This window comes from Trichomycterus rosablanca, chromosome 26 (assembly GCF_030014385.1).
Source record: "Trichomycterus rosablanca isolate fTriRos1 chromosome 26, fTriRos1.hap1, whole genome shotgun sequence".
NCBI lineage: Eukaryota > Metazoa > Chordata > Actinopteri > Siluriformes > Trichomycteridae > Trichomycterus > Trichomycterus rosablanca.
The window spans coordinates 7223432-7241027 of record NC_086013.1 but is presented as its reverse complement, the minus strand read 5'-3'; the positions used below and the strand labels follow the sequence as shown (position 1 = coordinate 7241027).

Here is a 17596-nt window from a genome sequence, read left to right as displayed (position 1 = left end):
GAAATTGCTACATGATGATGTGTTTCCCTCTTTATGCACTGAAGCTGGCACGTTCCCTGAGTTTTTCCAGCAAGATGGTGCACCACCACATTATGGGTGTCAGGTCCGAGCATTCCTAGATGAACAGTTTCCTGGAAAGTGGATTGGTCGTCGTGGGCCAGTTGAATGGCCCCCAAGGTCTCCCGATCTGACCCTCTTAGACTTTTATCTTTGGGGTCATCTGAAGGCAATTGTCTATGCTGTGAAGATACGAGATGTGCAGCACCTGAAACTACGGATACTGGAAGCCTGTGCTAGCATTTCTTCTGCGGTGTTGCTATCAGTGTGTGAAGAGTGGGAGAAGAGGGTTTCATTGACAATCCAACACAATGGGCAGCACTTTGAACACATTTTATAAGTGGTCAGAAACTTGTAAATAACTCATGAAAGAATAAAGTTACGTTAAAACCAAGTACACCATTGTTTTTCTTGTGAAATTCTCAATAAGTTTGATGTGTCACATGACCCTCTTCCCATTGAAAAAACTAAAGTTGGATCCAAAATGGCCGACTTCAACATGGCCGCCATGGTCACCACCCATCTTGAAAAGTTTCCCCCCTCCCATAAACTAATGTGCCACAAACAGGAAGTTAATATCACCAACCATTCCCATTTTATTTAGGTGTATCCATATAAATGGCCCACCCTGTATATATATACTGTATATATATATATATATATATATATATACTGTATATATATATATATATATATATATATATATATATATATATATATATATATATATACAGTGTATCACAAAAGTGAGTACACCCCTCACATTTCTGCAAATATTTCATTCTATCTTTTCATGGGACAACACTATAGACATGAAACTTGGATATAACTTAGAGTAGTCAGTGTACAGCTTGTATAGCAGTGTAGATTTACTGTCTTCTGAAAATAACTCAACACACAGCCATTAATGTCTAAATAGCTGGCAACATAAGTGAGTACACCCCACAGTGAACACGTCCAAATTGTGCCCAAATGTGTCGTTGTCCCTCCCTGGTGTCATGTGTCAAGGTCCCAGGTGTAAATGGGGAGCAGGGCTGTTAAATTTGGTGTTTTGGGTACAATTCTCTCATACTGGCCACTGGATATTCAACATGGCACCTCATGGCAAAGAACTCTCTGAGGATGTGAGAAATAGAATTGTTGCTCTCCAAAAAGATGGCCTGGGCTATAAGAAGATTGCTAACACCCTGAAACTGAGCCACAGCATGGTGGCCAAGGTCATACAGCGGTTTTCCAGGACAGGTTCCACTCGGAACAGGCTTCGCCAGGGTCGACCAAAGAAGTTGAGTCCACGTGTTCGGCGTCATATCCAGAGGTTGGCTTTAAAAAATAGACACATGAGTGCTACCAGCATTGCTGCAGAGGTTGAAGACGTGGGAGGTCAGCCTGTCAGTGCTCAGACCATACGCCGCACACTGCATCAACTCGGTCTGCATGGTCGTCATCCCAGAAGGAAGCTGACGCACAAGAAAGCCCGCAAACAGTTTGCTGAAGACAAGCAGTCCAAGAACATGGATTACTGGAATGCCCTGTGGTCTGACGAGACCAAGATAAACTTGTTTGGCTCAGATGGTGTCCAGCATGTGTGGCGGTGCCCTGGTGAGAAGTACCAAGACAACTGTATCTTGCCTACAGTCAAGCATGGTGGTGGTAGCATCATGGTCTTGGGCTGCATGAGTGTTGCTGGCACTGGGGAGCTGCAGTTCATTGAGGGAAACATGAATTCCAACATGTACTGTGACATTCTGAAACAGAGCATGATCCCCTCCCTTCGAAAACTGGACCCCCTCCCGTTTTCCAACAGGATAACGACCCCAAACACAACCTCCAAGATGACAACTGCCTTGCTGAGGAAGCTGAAGGTAAAGGTGATGGACTAAACCCAATTGAGCACCTGTGGCGCATCCTCAAGTGGAAGGTGGAGGAGTTCAAGGTGTCTAACATCCACCAGCTCCGTGATGTCATCATGGAGGAGTGGAAGAGGATTCCAGTAGCAACCTGTGCAGCTCTGGTGAATTCCATGCCCAGGAGAGTTAAGGCAGTGCTGGATAATAATGGTGGTCACACAAAATATTGACACTTTGGGCACAATTTGGACATGTTCACTGTGGGGTGTACTCACTTATGTTGCCAGCCATTTAGACATTAATGGCTGTGTGTTGAGTTATTTTCAGAAGACAGTAAATCTACACTGCTATACAAGTTGTACACTGACTACTCTAAGTTATATCCAAGTTTTATTTCTATAGTGTTGTCCCATGAAAAGATATAATAAAATATTTGCAGAAATGTGAGGGGTGTACTCACTTTTGTGATACACTGTATATAATGTCACGAGGGGGCTAAGGACGAGACAGAAGGGGCGGACACACACGCAGAGATGTAAAGAAACCAAGGATTTATTAATAACAAAAGACAAGACAGAACAAAACAAGGTGAAACTAAACTAAACACAGCTAACTAAGGCTAATAACTAAAGCTAGGAACATGGCTAGTAACAAGAGCTAGGAACATGGCTAGTAACGAGCTGGGAACATGGCTAGTAACAAGAGCTAGAAACATGACTAGAAACAAGAGCTAGGAACATGACTAGGAACAAGAGCTAGGAACATGGCTAGTAACAAGAGCTAGGAACATGGCTAGTAACAAGAGCTAGGAACATGGCTAGTAACATGACAACATGACCTAACAAGAGCCAAACCAAGCCAAAGTCAAACCAAATAGTTCCCAACGTTTTCACAGAAGCTGCTGCCTCTGTAAATAAGGAGCAGCTGGAGATAATTAGTCCAGGAGAACCAATCATGCGCTGGGGTGTGGCAGGAGAGACATAATGTGCTCACGGAGAGGGGGGCGTGGTACACAGAAGCTCATTGTTACATTAGCCCCTCCCAAAGGCACGCCTCCTGGAGTGCCCAAGCAGACAAAATAAAAAGGAGGACCCGGACCCTGAGGGGCAAAATTAAAGTAATTTAGAAAGTTCCGAGGCAGGCATGACAAAAATACTGTAACTCGGGCTGCCGACGGAAGAGCAGAAGCGCCCTTTGGGGGCGCCGACTTGAGACCAGAAGCGCCGTTGAGGGATGCCAACGAGAAACCAGAAGTGCCGTCGTGGGATGCTGACGAGGAGCCAGGAGCACCATCTAGGGGTGCCGACGAGAGTTCAGAAGTGCCGTCGGAGGGCACCAACGAGAGTTCTGAAGCGCCGTCGTGGGGCGCTGACGGGGAACCAGAAGCACCATCTGGGGTGCTAACAAGAGTTCAGAAGTGCCGTCAGAGGGCACCAACGTGAGTTCAGAAGCACCCTCTGGGGGTGCTGACTTGAGAGCAGAAGTGCCATTGGGGCACGAACTTGAGAGCAGAAGCGCCATCTGGGGTGCCAACGAGAGTTCAGAAGCACCCTCTGGAGGTGCCGGCCTGAGAACAGAAGCGCCATCAGGGGCGCCGACTCAGGAACAGAAGCGCCATCGGGGGCGCCAACTCGGGAACAGAAGCGCCATCGGGGGGCGCCAACTCTGGAACAGGAGCCAGCTGCATAGAGCCTGGCGAAGAGGCGTCGGGAGTCAGTTGCGTGGAGCCTGGCGAAGAGGCTTCGGGAGTCAGCTGCGTGGAGCCTGGCGAAGAGGCTTCCGGAGTCAGCTGTGAGTACCCTGGCGAAGAGGCGTCCGGAGTCAGTTGCGAGGACCCTGGCGAAGAGGCGTCCGGAGTCAGCTGCGAGGACCCTGGTGAAGAGGCGTCCGGAGTCAGCTGCGAGGACCCTGGTGAAGAGGCGTCCGGAGTCAGCTGCGAGGACCCTGGTGAAGAGGCATCCAGAGTCAGCTGCGAGGACCCTGGCGAAGAGGCGTCCGGAGTCAGCTGCGTAAAACCTGGTGAGGCTTCTTGAATCAGCTGCTTGGAACCTGAAGAGGCTTCTTGAATCAGCTGCTTGGAACCTGGTGAGGCTTCTTGAATCAGTTGCTTGGAGCCTAAAGAGGTGTCATGTGACAGTAGCAGCAGAGTACAGGGAGAACCAACTAGTGAAGACTTGGAACTACTTGACTCTGCCTGGGTGGCAGGAGGGCCCGAAAGCACAAACAGACCACCACTGAAACCCTGATCTGCTGACTGACACCTACGACCGACAGAGACAGACGGAACCGGCGGAGGACTGACCCGAACTTGAGTACACGGAACTGGAGCCGGCGAACAAACAGTCACTACAAGGAGCATTACTAAACAAACGATCCTGACTGGCTCCTAACATGAATGTGGGGCGGTCATGAGCATTAGTAGCGGGCACCGGACCACATCAGCAGTGGGCACCGGGGGAAATTCAACTTCCCCAGTGGGCACTGGATGCCGGGTATACGCTGCAGTGGGCGCTTTGCTGCGTGGAGCGTCTCCAGTGGGTATGGGAAGTTTCGCAAACTTCCCTAAACGAAACTTATAAGGGTTCTCAAGAGGCCCTCAAAGACCAATCACGAGCAGCACCCCTCAGCCGAGACTTCATGAACAGCACCTTGTCTGTTTCAGCTGGCTGGGGGTCCAGAAGGTTCTGCAGGTAGAGCTGGTTTTGTAGAAGGAAACCGTCGACACACGGGTCGCTTCCATCATAAGGAGCTGGCCTACTAAGCGGGAAGGTTTGAGGAAACCTCATTGAGCCAAATTTGGGGAACACTTGAATGAAAAGCATCTCGCTGTGTCCTAGTTTTGGGGAACTATTATGTCACAAGGGGGCTAAGGATGAGACAGAAGGGCACACACGCAGAGATGTAAAGAAACCAAGGATTTATTAATAACAAAAGACAAGACAGAACAAAACAAGGCGAAACTAAACTAAACACAGCTAACTAAGGCTAATAACTAAAGCTAGGAACATGGCTAGTAACAAGAGCTAGGAACATGGCTAGTAACAAGAGCTAGGAACATGGCTAGTAACAAGAGCTAGAAACATGACTAGGTACAAGAGCTAGTAACATGACTAGGAACATGACTATGAACATGACTAGAAACAAGAGCTAGGAACATGACTAGAAACATGAGTAGGAACAAGAGCTAGGAACATGGCTAGGAACATGGCTAGAAACATGGCTAGTAACAAGAGCTAGAAACATGGCTAGTAACATGACGTAACATGACATGCCGAGCCAAGCCAAAGTCAAACCAAATAGTTCCCAATGTCTCCACAGAAGCTGCCTCCTTAAATAAGGAGCAGCTGAAGATAATTAGTCCAGAAGAACCAATCATGCACTGGGGTGTGGCAGGAGACAGAATGTGCTCACGGAGAGGGGCCGTGGCACACAGAAGCTCATTGTTACATATACTGGTGCTGGTCATAAAATTAGAATATCATGAAAAAGTTGATTTATTTCAGTAATTCCATTCAAAAAGTGAAACTTTCATATTATATTCATTCATTACACACAGACTGATATATTTCAAATGTTTATTTCTTTTAATGTTGATGATTATAACTGACAACTAATGAAAACCCCAAATTCAGTATCTCAGAAAATTAGAATATTACTTAAGACCAATACAAAAAAAGGATTTTTAGAACTGTTGGCCAACTGAAAAGTATGAACATGAAAAGTATGAGCATGTACAGCACTCAATACTTAGTTGGGGCTCCTTTTGCCTGGATTACTGCAGCAATGCGGCGTGGCATGGAGTCCATCAGTCTGTGGCATTGCTCAGGTGTTATGAGAGCCCAGGTTGCTCTGATAGTGGCCTTCAGCTCTTCTGAATTGTTGGGTCTGGTGTATCGCATCTTCCTCTTCACTATACCCCATATATTTTCTATGGGGTTAAGGTCAGGCGAGTTTGCTGGCCAATTAAGAACAGGGATACCATGGTCCTTAAACCAGGTACTGGTAGCTTTGGCACTGTGTGCAGGTGCCAAGTCCTGTTGGAAAATGAAATCTGCATCTCCATAAAGTTGGTCAGCAGCAGGAAGCATGAAGTGCTCTAAAACTTCCTGGTAGACGGCTGCGTTGACCTTGGACCTCAGAAAACACAGTGGACCAACACCAGCAGATGACATGGCACTCCAAACCATCACTGACTGTGGAAACTTTACACTGGACCTCAAGCAACGTGGATTCTGTGCCTCTCCTCTCTTCCTCCAGACTCTGGGACCTTGATTTCCAAAGGTAATGCAAAATTTACTTTCATCAGAGAACATAACTTTGGACCACTCAGCAGTCCTTTTTGTCTTTAGCCCAGGCGAGATGCTTATGACACTGTCTCTTGTTCAAGAGTGGCTTGACACAAGGAATGCGACAGCTGAAACCCATGTCTTGCATACGTCTGTGCGTGGTGGTTCTTGAAGCACTGACTCCAGCTGCAGTCCACTCTTTGTGAATCTCCCCCACATTTTTGAATGAGTTTTGTTTCACAATCCTCTCCAGGGTGCGGTTATCCCTATTGCTTGTACACTTTTTTCTACCACATCTTTTCCTTCCCTTCGCCTCTCTATTAATGTGCTTGGACACAGAGCTCTGTGAACAGCCAGCCTCTTTAGCAATGACCTTTTGTGTCTTGCCCTCCTTGTGCAAGGTGTCAATGGTCGTCTTTTGGACAACTGTCAAGTCAGCAGTCTTCCCCATGATTGTGTAGCCTACAGAACTAGACTGAGAGACATCAGCACCTGGTCATAAAATTAGAATATAATGAAAAAGTTGATTTATTTCAGTAATTCCATTCAAAAAGTGAAACTTGTATATTATATTCATTCATTACACACAGACAGATATATTTCAAATGTTTATTTCTTTTAATGTTGATGATTATAACTGACAACTAATGAAAACCCCAAATTCAGTATCTCAGAAAATTAGAATATTGTGACAAGGTACAATATTGAAGACACCTAGTGCCACACTCTAATCAGCTAATTAACTCAAAACACCTGCAAAGGCCTTTAAATGGTCTCTCAGTCTAGTTCTGTAGGCTACACAATCATGGGGAAGACTGCTGACTTGACAGTTGTCCAAAAGACGACCATTGACACCTTGCACAGGGAGGGCAAGACACAAAAAGTCATTGCTAAAGAGGCTGGCTGTTCACAGAGCTCTGTGTCCAAGCACATTAATAGAGAGGCGAAGGGAAGGAAAAGATGTGGTAGAAAAAAGTGTACAAGCAATAGGGATAACCACACCCTGGAGAGGATTGTGAAACAAAACCCATTCAAAAATGTGGGGGAGATTCACAAAGAGTGGACTGCAGCTGGAGTCAGTGCTTCAAGAACCACCACGCACAGACGTATGCAAGACATGGGTTTCAGCTGCACATTCCTTGTGTCAAGCCACTCTTGAACAAGAGACAGCGTCAGAAGCGTCTCGCCTGGGCTAAAGACAAAAAGGACTGCTGAGTGGTCCAAAGTTATGTTCTCTGATGAAAGTAAATTTTGCATTACCTTTGGAAATCAAGGTCCCAGAGTCTGGAGGAAGAGAGGAGAGGCACAGAATCCACGTTGCTTGAGGTCCAGTGTAAAGTTTCCACAGTCAGTGATGGTTTGGAGTGCCATGTCATCTGCTGGTGTTGGTCCACTGTGTTTTCTGAGGTCCAAGGTCAACGCAGCCGTCTACCAGGAAGTTTTAGAGCACTTCATGCTTCCTGCTGCTGACCAACTTTATGAAGATGCAGATTTCATTTTCCAACAGGACTTGGCACCTGCACACAGTGCCAAAGCTACCAGTACCTGGTTTAAGGACCATGGTATCCCTGTTCTTAATTGGCCAGCAAACTCGCCTGACCTTAACCCCATAGAAAATCTATGGGGTATTGTGAACAGGAAGATGCGATACGCCAGACCCAACAACTCAGAAGAGCTGAAGGCCACTATCAGAGCAACCTGGGCTCTCATAACACCTGAGCAGTGCCACAGACTGATGGACTCCATGCCACGCCGCATTGCTGCAGTAATCCAGGCAAAAGGAGCCCCAACTAAGTATTGAGTGCTGTACATGCTCATACTTTTCATGTTCATACTTTTCAGTTGGCCTACATTTCTAAAAATCCTTTTTTTGTATTGGTCTGAGATACTAAATTATGGGTTTTCATTAGTTGTCAGTTATAATCATGAACATTAAAAGAAATAAACATTTGAAATATATCAGTCTGTGTGTATTGAATGAATATAATATACAAGTTTCACTTTTTGAATGGAATTACTGAAATAAATCAACTTTTTCATGATATTCTAATTTTATGACCAGCACCAGTGTGTATATACTGTATGTATATATACAGTGGTGTTCAAAAAAATAGCAGTGATTTTAATAAAGTGAATAAAGCACAAAATCATTATAATAACGTTTATTTCCATAAATCCAAATGCACTGAAAATATTACACCTTCAATTCTAAATCAAAACATTAACAAAATTTAGCCAGTTTGTGTTAATCCTTTCATTTTTCTTCATTTTCTGTAATGTTAGGCTGTTCAAAAAAATAGCAGTGCCAGCATTTTTCTTTAAAAACTCAACAAATGTTTCTATAACATGAAAAAATGTTTGAGGTTTCACTTTACTTTAAATTACTGAACTAATATTTAGTGGCATAACAATTGTTTCCGAGATCTGTGTTACATGGAGTCGACCAACTTCTGGCACCTCTGAACAGGTATTCTAGTCCAGGATGATTAGACTACATTCCACAGTTCTTCTGCAATTTTGGGTTTTGCCTCAAAAAAACGCATTTCAGATGTCAGCCCACAAGTTCTCTATGGAATTGAAGTCAGGGGATTGGGCTGGCCACTCTATTACCTCAATCTTGTTTGTCTGTAACCAGGATGGTTTGGGTCATTGTCATATTGAAACACCCATTTTAAGGACATTTCTTCTTCAACATAGGGCAACATGATCTCCTCAAGTATTCTGATATATTTAAACTGATCCATGATCCCTCGTATGTGATAAATAGGCGTAACACCATGGTATGAGAAACATCCCCATATCATTTTGTACCACCGTGCTTTACTACCTTTACAGTGAACTTTGGCTTGAATTCAGTGCTTGGGGGTCATCTGACATACTGTCTATGGCCACTAGACCCAAAAAGAACAATTTTGCTCTCATCAGTCCACAAATGTTGAGCCATTTCTCTTTGGACCAGTCAATGTGTTCCTTGGTAAATTTGAACCCATTCAGGACTTGTCTTTTTCTTAACAACGGAACTTTGCAAGGAGTTCCTGCTGGTAAATTGGCTTCACTTAATCATCTTCTGTACTTACTGGTAACTTTAGATGTTCCTTGATCAATCTGGAGGTGATCATTGGCTGAGTATTTGCCATTTTGGCTATTCTTCGATCCATTCGAACAGTAGTTCCACGCTTCCTTCTGCGTCTTTCAGGTTTTGGTTGTCACTTCAAGGCATTTAAGATCATTTTAGATGAGCAGCCTTTAATTTGATGCACTTCTCTGTATGTTTTTTCCCTCTACAATCAACTTTTTTATCAAAGTACGCTGTTCATCAGAACAATGCCTGGAACAACCCATTTTACCCAATATTTCAAAAGGAAATGCGCTATGACCAACCTGTGCAAGAACTCACTACAGACTTTATTGAAGACTAGAGCGAATAACAACTCTGTTATTATTTATTTATCCATTTATTACCAGTTATAACTTTTAGATCATTTAATTCTGTGTTTGTATGCTTTGTGTAAATCGTGTATTTATTTAAAGTATCCTCCAGACCACCCAAGAAGGATGGGCCCTGCTGAGTCTGGTTCCTCTCAAGGTTTCTTCCTGTAATTTTCAGGGAGTTTTTCCTTGCCACAGTCGCCCTCTTTGCCTCGGCTTGCTCAACAGGGGTTTTTGTATCTGTTGGTCCTGGATTTTGTAAAGTTGCTTTGAGACAATGTCTATTGTAAAAAGCGCTATATAAATAAAGTTGACTTGACTTGCAACATTTGCCACCCTCCTACCTTAAATAAACACCCGTTCTTCACCAATTGAACTCCTCACTGCTATTATTTTGAACAACCCCCTTTCAATCAATGCTTCGATTACTCAGAATGAGCGGCATGCATGTCCTAATTGTTGGGTTTGTTTTGTTTTCATTACTCTACTACACTTTCAAGTAAACTTTTTGCTATGTAGAAATTTCTACTAAAAACAGTGAGTTATCAGGTTAATGGTGTTGGACTGCTATTTTTTTTGAACACCACTGTGTATATACTGTATATATCAGGCTCAGAATCAGGCTTTATTGGCCAAGTATGCTCACACATACAAGGCATTTTTCTTTTGGTTACACAGATGCTTGCAGTGCACAAAAAATACAATAAAGACCATCTTATTCACACAGTTTACTCTCTCCTTAACACACACATTAATACCTGTAAACGTTGAAAACATTGTAAACATTGGCATGTGCAATTCACATTGTGGGTCTAAAAAGGTGCAGTGTTTTGTGCAATATTAAATATATATATTGAAAAATAGTAAAATATATAAATAAGAAATGGAAGTAAATGTGAAAATCCTGTGTATGCAGTTATATAAATTAAATAGGTAGTTTTAGATGTACAAGTGTCCCGAGCATTAACAGTTCAGTAGTGTTCAATTGTTCATGAGCATAATGGAGTGTGAAAAAAAGCTTCTCTGTAGCCTGGTCGTTCGGGTTTTCATGTGGCTGAAGCATCAGGCTGATGGAAGGCGCCGAAACAGGTGATGGCCAGGGTGAGATGGGTCAGTGATGATTTCTCTGCATGCTTCCTGGTTCTGGAGGCATGCAGATCCAGCAGTGTGGGCAGCTTTACACCGATGGTCCTCTCTGCAGACTTGATAATGCGCTGCAGTCTCTTGGTGTCATGTTTTGTGGCAGCGCTGCCCCACACTGTGATGGATGATGGAGTTGATGTTGCTGTCCCACTTCAGGTCCTTGGAAATCATTGTACCCAGGAACTTGTAGGACCCCACAGCCATCACAGTACTGTCAAAGATGGTGAGTGCTGGCAGGGTTGGGGGGGCTCCTCCTAAAGTCCACAGTCATCTCCACTGTTTTTGCTGTGTTCAGCTCCAGATTGTTCTGACTACTCAGAATATATGTATATATTAGGGCTATTATATTTATTATTATTATATTATATAATTATATTATATTATTATATATATTATATATTATATTTACGTTAATCTCGTAAAAATTTTAATCGCGATTAAAAAAATTTATTAAGATTAAAAATTTTAATCTAACTATTTTTATTTGGCTGTTTGTGTCACATAAATCTGTGTCTCTGTGGTAATGAACTGTATTTCAGATGAATTAGGATGTAAAGCGCATGAACTGTACACGGAACTTTACAAACACTGCTGTTAAATGCATCATAATATACTGTATAAAGCAGGCAGGTCCGCGATCGGGTTTTATACGGCCCGCATCTTCTGTCTTAAATTGTTCAAACAGAAAAAGTAATAAATTATCGTTGCTGTCCGATGAAAAACTACTTGTAGCGGTTTTCACTTTTTTACGTGTTGATGAAAAGACGAATGAAATCACGCGATCTCTGTAACGAGTATTTCCATTGGCTGCTAGACCTGTCCATCAAAACCGCGTAGCTCCGCCTCCTTCCCCTCCGGTAAGGAGTGAAACTCTGTGTGATGTTTCATCTCTACAGTTTATTCAGGTTATTCTATCACATGGCTATATACATGATTTATATTTGTGATGTTTGTAGTTGTTTAAAAACACATTTGTATCTGATATTTATATGGACTAAGCGTTTACATGGACTATTAATTAACACTATTTTTTATAGCTACAGTCAATAACTTATAATGTCTGGTAACTTGACTGTTTCAGGTATTTATAGGTGTTTAAATGGTAATTTGGAACAGTATTTCCCCGTCTTGTTTCTGCACATTACAGTATTAAAAGGTTTTCTTAATAGATCTATGAAATAATCATATCTGTGTTTTGATGCTTTATTGATGCCTAATATTAGATCAAAATATTTTGAAAAGCATGATTTCTGAGTTAGACAGAAAACTTAAGCAAAATGTCAAGTATTGTTTAATATGAATTTCTTTTTTTTTCTTTAGTCTTATGGTTCTGTATGCCAGGAAATACTCCAAAGGTAGCCATGCATATTTTATTGTTTAAAATAATGTCATTAGGGACTGCTGGCCCTCAGGCACTTTCACATTATCAAATCTGGCCCTCCTCGAAAAAAGTTTGGACACCACTGGTATAAACTCTTTAACACAGTTAATGATGTGGGTTAGGGTTATGAACAGGAAAAGATCCTCACTTTTGTCAGATAATGTGCTTTCTAAAATGAATGTAGAATTAATCATTTTATCATGTTTTATGAATGTTTGTATTGGTAAACATGTTCTTGCAATAAAAATGTGCATAACTGTTCAAATTTTGCTTAATTATTAGTTTGCGATTAATTGAGATTAATCGCGATTAATTTTGTTCTTTAATCACGATTAATCTCGATAAAAAAAAATTATTGCGTGACAACCCTAATATATATACAGTATATATATATATATATACACAGTGGGGCCAAAAAGTATTTAGTCAGCCACTGATTGTGCAAGGTCTCCTACTTAGAAAGATGAGAGAGGTCTGTAATTTTCATTATAGGTACACTTCAACTATGAGAGACAAAATGAGAGATAATTTATTTGTAAATTATGGTGGAAAATGAGTATTTGGTCAATAACAAAAGTTCAACTCAATACTTTGTAACATAACCTTTGTTGGCAATGACAGAGGTCAAACGTTTCCTGTAAGTCTTCACCAGGTTTGCACACACTGTAGCTGGTATTTTGGCCCATTCCTCCATGCAGATCTCCTCTAGAGCAGTGATGTTTTGGGGCTGTCGCTGGGCAACACGGACTTTCAACTCCCTCCACAAATTTTCTATGGGGTTGAGGTCTGGAGACTGGCTAGGCCACTCCAGGACCTTGAAATGCTTTTTACGGAGCTACTCCTTCGTTGCCCGAGCGGTGTGTTTGGGATCATTGTTATGCTGGAAGACCCAGCCACGTTCCATCTTCAATGCTCTCACTGATGGAAGGAGGTTTTGGCTTAAAATCTCACGATTCATGGCCCCGTTCATTCTTCCCTTAACACGGATCAGTCGTCCTGTCCCCTTTGCAGAAAAACAGCCCCAAAGCATGATGTTTCCACCCCCATGCTTCACAGTAGGTCTGGTGTTCTTGGGATGCAACTCAGCATTCTTCTTCCTTCAAACACGACAAGTTGAGTTTTTACCAAAAAGTTCCATTTTGGTTTCATTTGACCACATGATATTCTCCCAATCCTCTTCTGGATCATCCATATGCTCTCTGGCAAACTTCAGACGGGCCTGGACATGTACTGGCTTAAGCAGGGGGACACGCCTGGCACTGCAGGATTTGAGTCCCTCTCGGCGTAGTGTGTTACTGATGGTAGCCTTTGTTACTTTGGTCCCAGCTCTCTGCAGGTCATTCATCAGGTCCCTCCATGTAGTTCTGGGATTTTTTGCTCACCGTTCTCATGATCATTTTGACCTCATGGGATGAGATCTTGTGTGGGGCCCAGATCGAGGGAGATTATCAATGGTCTTGTATGTCTTCCAATTTTCTTACAATTGCTCCACAGTTGATTTATTCACACCAACCTGCTTGCCTATTGTAGATTCACTCTTCCCAGCCTGGTGCAGGTCTACAATTTTCTTCCTGGTGTCCTTCGACAGCTCTTTGGTCTTGGTCATGGTTGAGTTTGGAGTCTGACTGTTTGAGGCTGTGGACAGGTGTCTTTTATACAGATAACGAGGTCAAACAGGTGCCATTAATACAGGTAACGAGTGGAGGACAGAAAAGCTTCTTAAAGAAGAAGTTACAGGTCTGTGAGAGCCAGAAATCTTGCTTGTTTGTGGGTGACCAAATACTTATTTTCCACCATAATTCACAAATAAATTCGTTAAAAATCCTACAATGTGATTTCCTGGATTTTTTTTTCTCATTTGGTCTCTCATAGTTGTAGTGTACCTATGATGAAAATTACAGACCTCTCTTATCTTTCTAAGTAGGAGAACTTGCACAAGCAGTGGCTGACTAAATACTTTTTGGCCCCACTGTATATATACAGTATATATATATATATATTAATGTGTGTGTGTATGTGTTTTTTGGGAGTAGGGTTTTATGTTAGTGAAATTGAAAAAGAAAAACTGAGGAAGTCTTAGAGCTGTTTGCTCTTTATTGGATTTATTTTGTTTGTATATAACTTGCTGTATTTTGACTTCTCAATAAAAAAAAAACTTTTTTTTTTTTTTGTTGCTCAAGCTTCAAAGGCTTAAAGGTAAGTATAAAGTTATTATATTTTGTAAATTACCGCTAATCATATACTTTCTTTTTTTTTTACAGGTTCATCAGATCAAATCTCAATCAGATTGCATTCAATCAAACTACATCCCAATCTAGTCATATCCAATTACATTCTGCTTCCTCTACTGTTGCAGACCTCCATTCCTGACCAAGGAGAGCTGTGACTAATGCATACCCCTCCGACACATGGATATATGGTTCAGTCTCGTGTACTGATGTTTATTAACGCCCGTCTTTGGGCAGGCGCCTTTAATCAGCCAGCAGAGGTCATATGAGAAATCCTCTCTGGCATTCCCAGCCTTGGACGAGCCAATCATTGTCCATATAGGTGCCCAGCCTGCCAGTAGCAGAGCTAAGGTTTGAATTTGCAAGCTTGCAATGTTAGGTTAAAAGATTTGTTTTTAAATTATCTAGTTCTTTATTGCTGTTTCTGTGTGCTGTTTTTTATTATTTAGTTAATAAATTTATTTTTAATTAATGTTTTTTGCAAAAATCTAGATACTGTATATACATAATGTAGCTATAAATGTATACAGCTCTTTTAACTAGTAAATTCAGTTATTTTAGCCTCCTTTATTGCCTACAGATGCAAAAAAAAATCATACAGCCATAAAATATCCATAAACATCGTCAGCAGAAAGTCTTTTATTGGAGAGCTTAGTAACTTCAGAAACAGGCCTCACTGCGTAACGTTGCACACTTTGTCTCACTTTGCTTTGCTGGATCTATCAAGTAAATCTAACTCCATATGTATTGCCATAGTTTTGGTTGTAATTTTTGCATATTGAGGCCCCATGTTTAATCCTCGACATCTCCAGTACATTTAGGGACAATGGTAGCCCAGTGAGTAGCACTTTGTGCTTGCAATTGGAAAATTGTGGGTTCAAATGCTGACTTTGCCATACAGCCATTGTTGTGCTTCATAGGTTTCATTTTTCTTTTTTTTCTTTTTTTCTTTTTTTCTTGTAATTTTCTTTTTATTGGGAAGTCTTTTTTTTTTTTTTTAAAGAAAAGCAAGTACAGAATTCACTTGTAACAAATCCAGTGTCACAATTAATGTTTTAAATATTGTAAACCAAGATTACAATTTCTGTTATAAACAAAATACACACAGTTGGGGTAAATTGAAATAAAAAACTAATACACCAGAATTGTCAACTTTCTCTTGTGATTAAATCACAGTTTTAAGATATAAAAACTTTTTACAATGTGAAAGGGGAGGCTTACTTTAAATAGAAACAAGAAGAAGAGGGTGGAGAGGTCATTAAATTCTAAACAAAGTCTGGTCGTTGGGGTCCTATGTAGTCTAGCCATTTAGACCAAATCTGGTAAAATTTGTCCTTCTGATTTCTTAGGGAATAAGTTAGCTTTTCCATAACAAAGATTTCGTAAACAATATCAATCCACTCATGTATTTGAGGAGGTTCAGTGGACAACCATTTTCTGGTGATTACTTTCTTACTTGCAACCAACAAAATCCACAGTAATTTTTTATCATTGTGACACATATCGATAGAGAGGTTTCCCAAATATAGAAAATCAAAGTCAAATGGTATGTTTATCTGGAATGTAGTACAGACGGCATGGTGGATAGCCTTCCAATACCCAGACAGAACAGTACACTCCCAGAAGATGTGAAAATGACCTGCCTCATCAGAACCACACATTCTCCAACACCTGGATCCAGAACCTTGATACCGTTTCTGTACCGGTGTAATAAAAAATCTAAGGATGTTATTCCAGCAGAATTCTCTCCAGGTTAGAAAACTTGTTGTGGTCCACTGAAATTTACATATTTTTTCCCAATTGTCCTCAGAGAGTGATATTTTCCCCTCTTTTTCCCACTTTTCCTTGATTTACAAAGTGTTATCCTTCTTAGAAATAAGGAATTCTTTACAAAGTTTTGATGTAATTTTAGGGCAAGTATCTGATTTAATAGCTAAGCAAATATATTTAAGAACTCCTGTGTCAAGAGCTTTTGGGTTTACGTGTTTAAAAGATTCATTAAAATAATGTCGTATTTGGAGGTATCTGTAAAAATCTTTCTGTTCCAGTCCATATTTTTCTTTCAGGGACTGGAATGATTGAAATACTCCATTATGTAGAAAAGTGGTAATAGTTGTTAGTCCCTTCTTTGCCCACATTTTAAAGCCATTGTCACTTTTGTTTGAGAGAAACCCCACATCATGAGCACACCATTTCAATAATCTTACAGATTCCTGGATCCCAGTTAACTTAATTGTCTTTTCCCAAATCTTCATAGTTAAGTTAATCCAGGGATTCTCCCTGTCTGAAAGCTGTTTCATTAATGCTCTGTCTGCTACCATAGCTTCCAACGGGAAAAATCTAAATATGAAAAATCTAAATATGAAAAGAAAGGTGGAGGGCTCCATGATAAAGTTGTAATAACAATGATAATAATATATTTATTGTTGTTATTATTTTTAGTAGTAGTGCGTATAGTGTTAGTGTTCATTGTAGTAGCTGTGCAGGTGGCTAAAAATGGCGATAAGTACTGCCATATACTATACGATGTTCTTGATGTAGTGCAATCTGAAGGATCAGAGATCACGTGTGTTCAGCTTAGGCTTGCATGCACCCTTGTCTTTTACGCAATGAAATTCCACCAGATTTCTTGAATCGTTTAATGGTATTATGCACTGTAAAGTGAAATATATGCAAATCTCTTTCAACGTTTCTTTAAGAAACAATAAAAAAAAAAACATTTCAATAACAATCGTGAATTTGTTGAAAAACTGGAGATCATCTATCGTTGATGCTTGAAAACCTCTTTTGTGGATATTGGTTTGTTCCAAATTCTGATTACAATCACTTGTTGATAACCTCATCACTAGTCCTAAAATGCCCCTGTCTCAATGTGTTGCAGAACTGAATGTATATGAACACACACACACGTGTGTGTATGCATCATATACTGTATATTTATGTAAAATCAAAGATTAGTTAATCAGTGAATTAAATATAGAGTTAGCCCCAATAATGTTTTAGTTTTATATATGTGTGTAAAAGCTGTGGATAGCTGTTGGTATGTATGTAAGAAACAAAGAGTGATTCACAGGCAAAAAAACAAGGACAGTTGGAACCAACTCAGACTTCTTATAAGTGTAGTCTGTTCACATGCTTTAGGCATGTCCCCAATAGTAGTAGATTCTTTTCATGTGCTATTGGACTAAAAGTGTAATTTAAAAAAAAAAAAAAAAAAAAAAATTA

At 40.9% G+C, this 17596-nt stretch overlaps 1 protein-coding gene across 1 annotated transcript in view; it reads left to right on the top strand.

Annotated features, from left to right (window-relative positions):
- Positions 1-15540, top strand: part of mvb12ba (multivesicular body subunit 12Ba) — an 80933-nt gene extending 65393 nt beyond the window's left edge. Inside the window, exon 10 of the mRNA XM_062988417.1 lies at positions 14405-15540. Within this exon, the coding sequence (XP_062844487.1) occupies positions 14405-14461 (57 nt within the window). The 3' untranslated portion in view covers positions 14462-15540. The remainder of the gene's footprint in view (positions 1-14404) is intronic.
- Positions 15541-17596: the final 2056 nt, after the last annotated feature.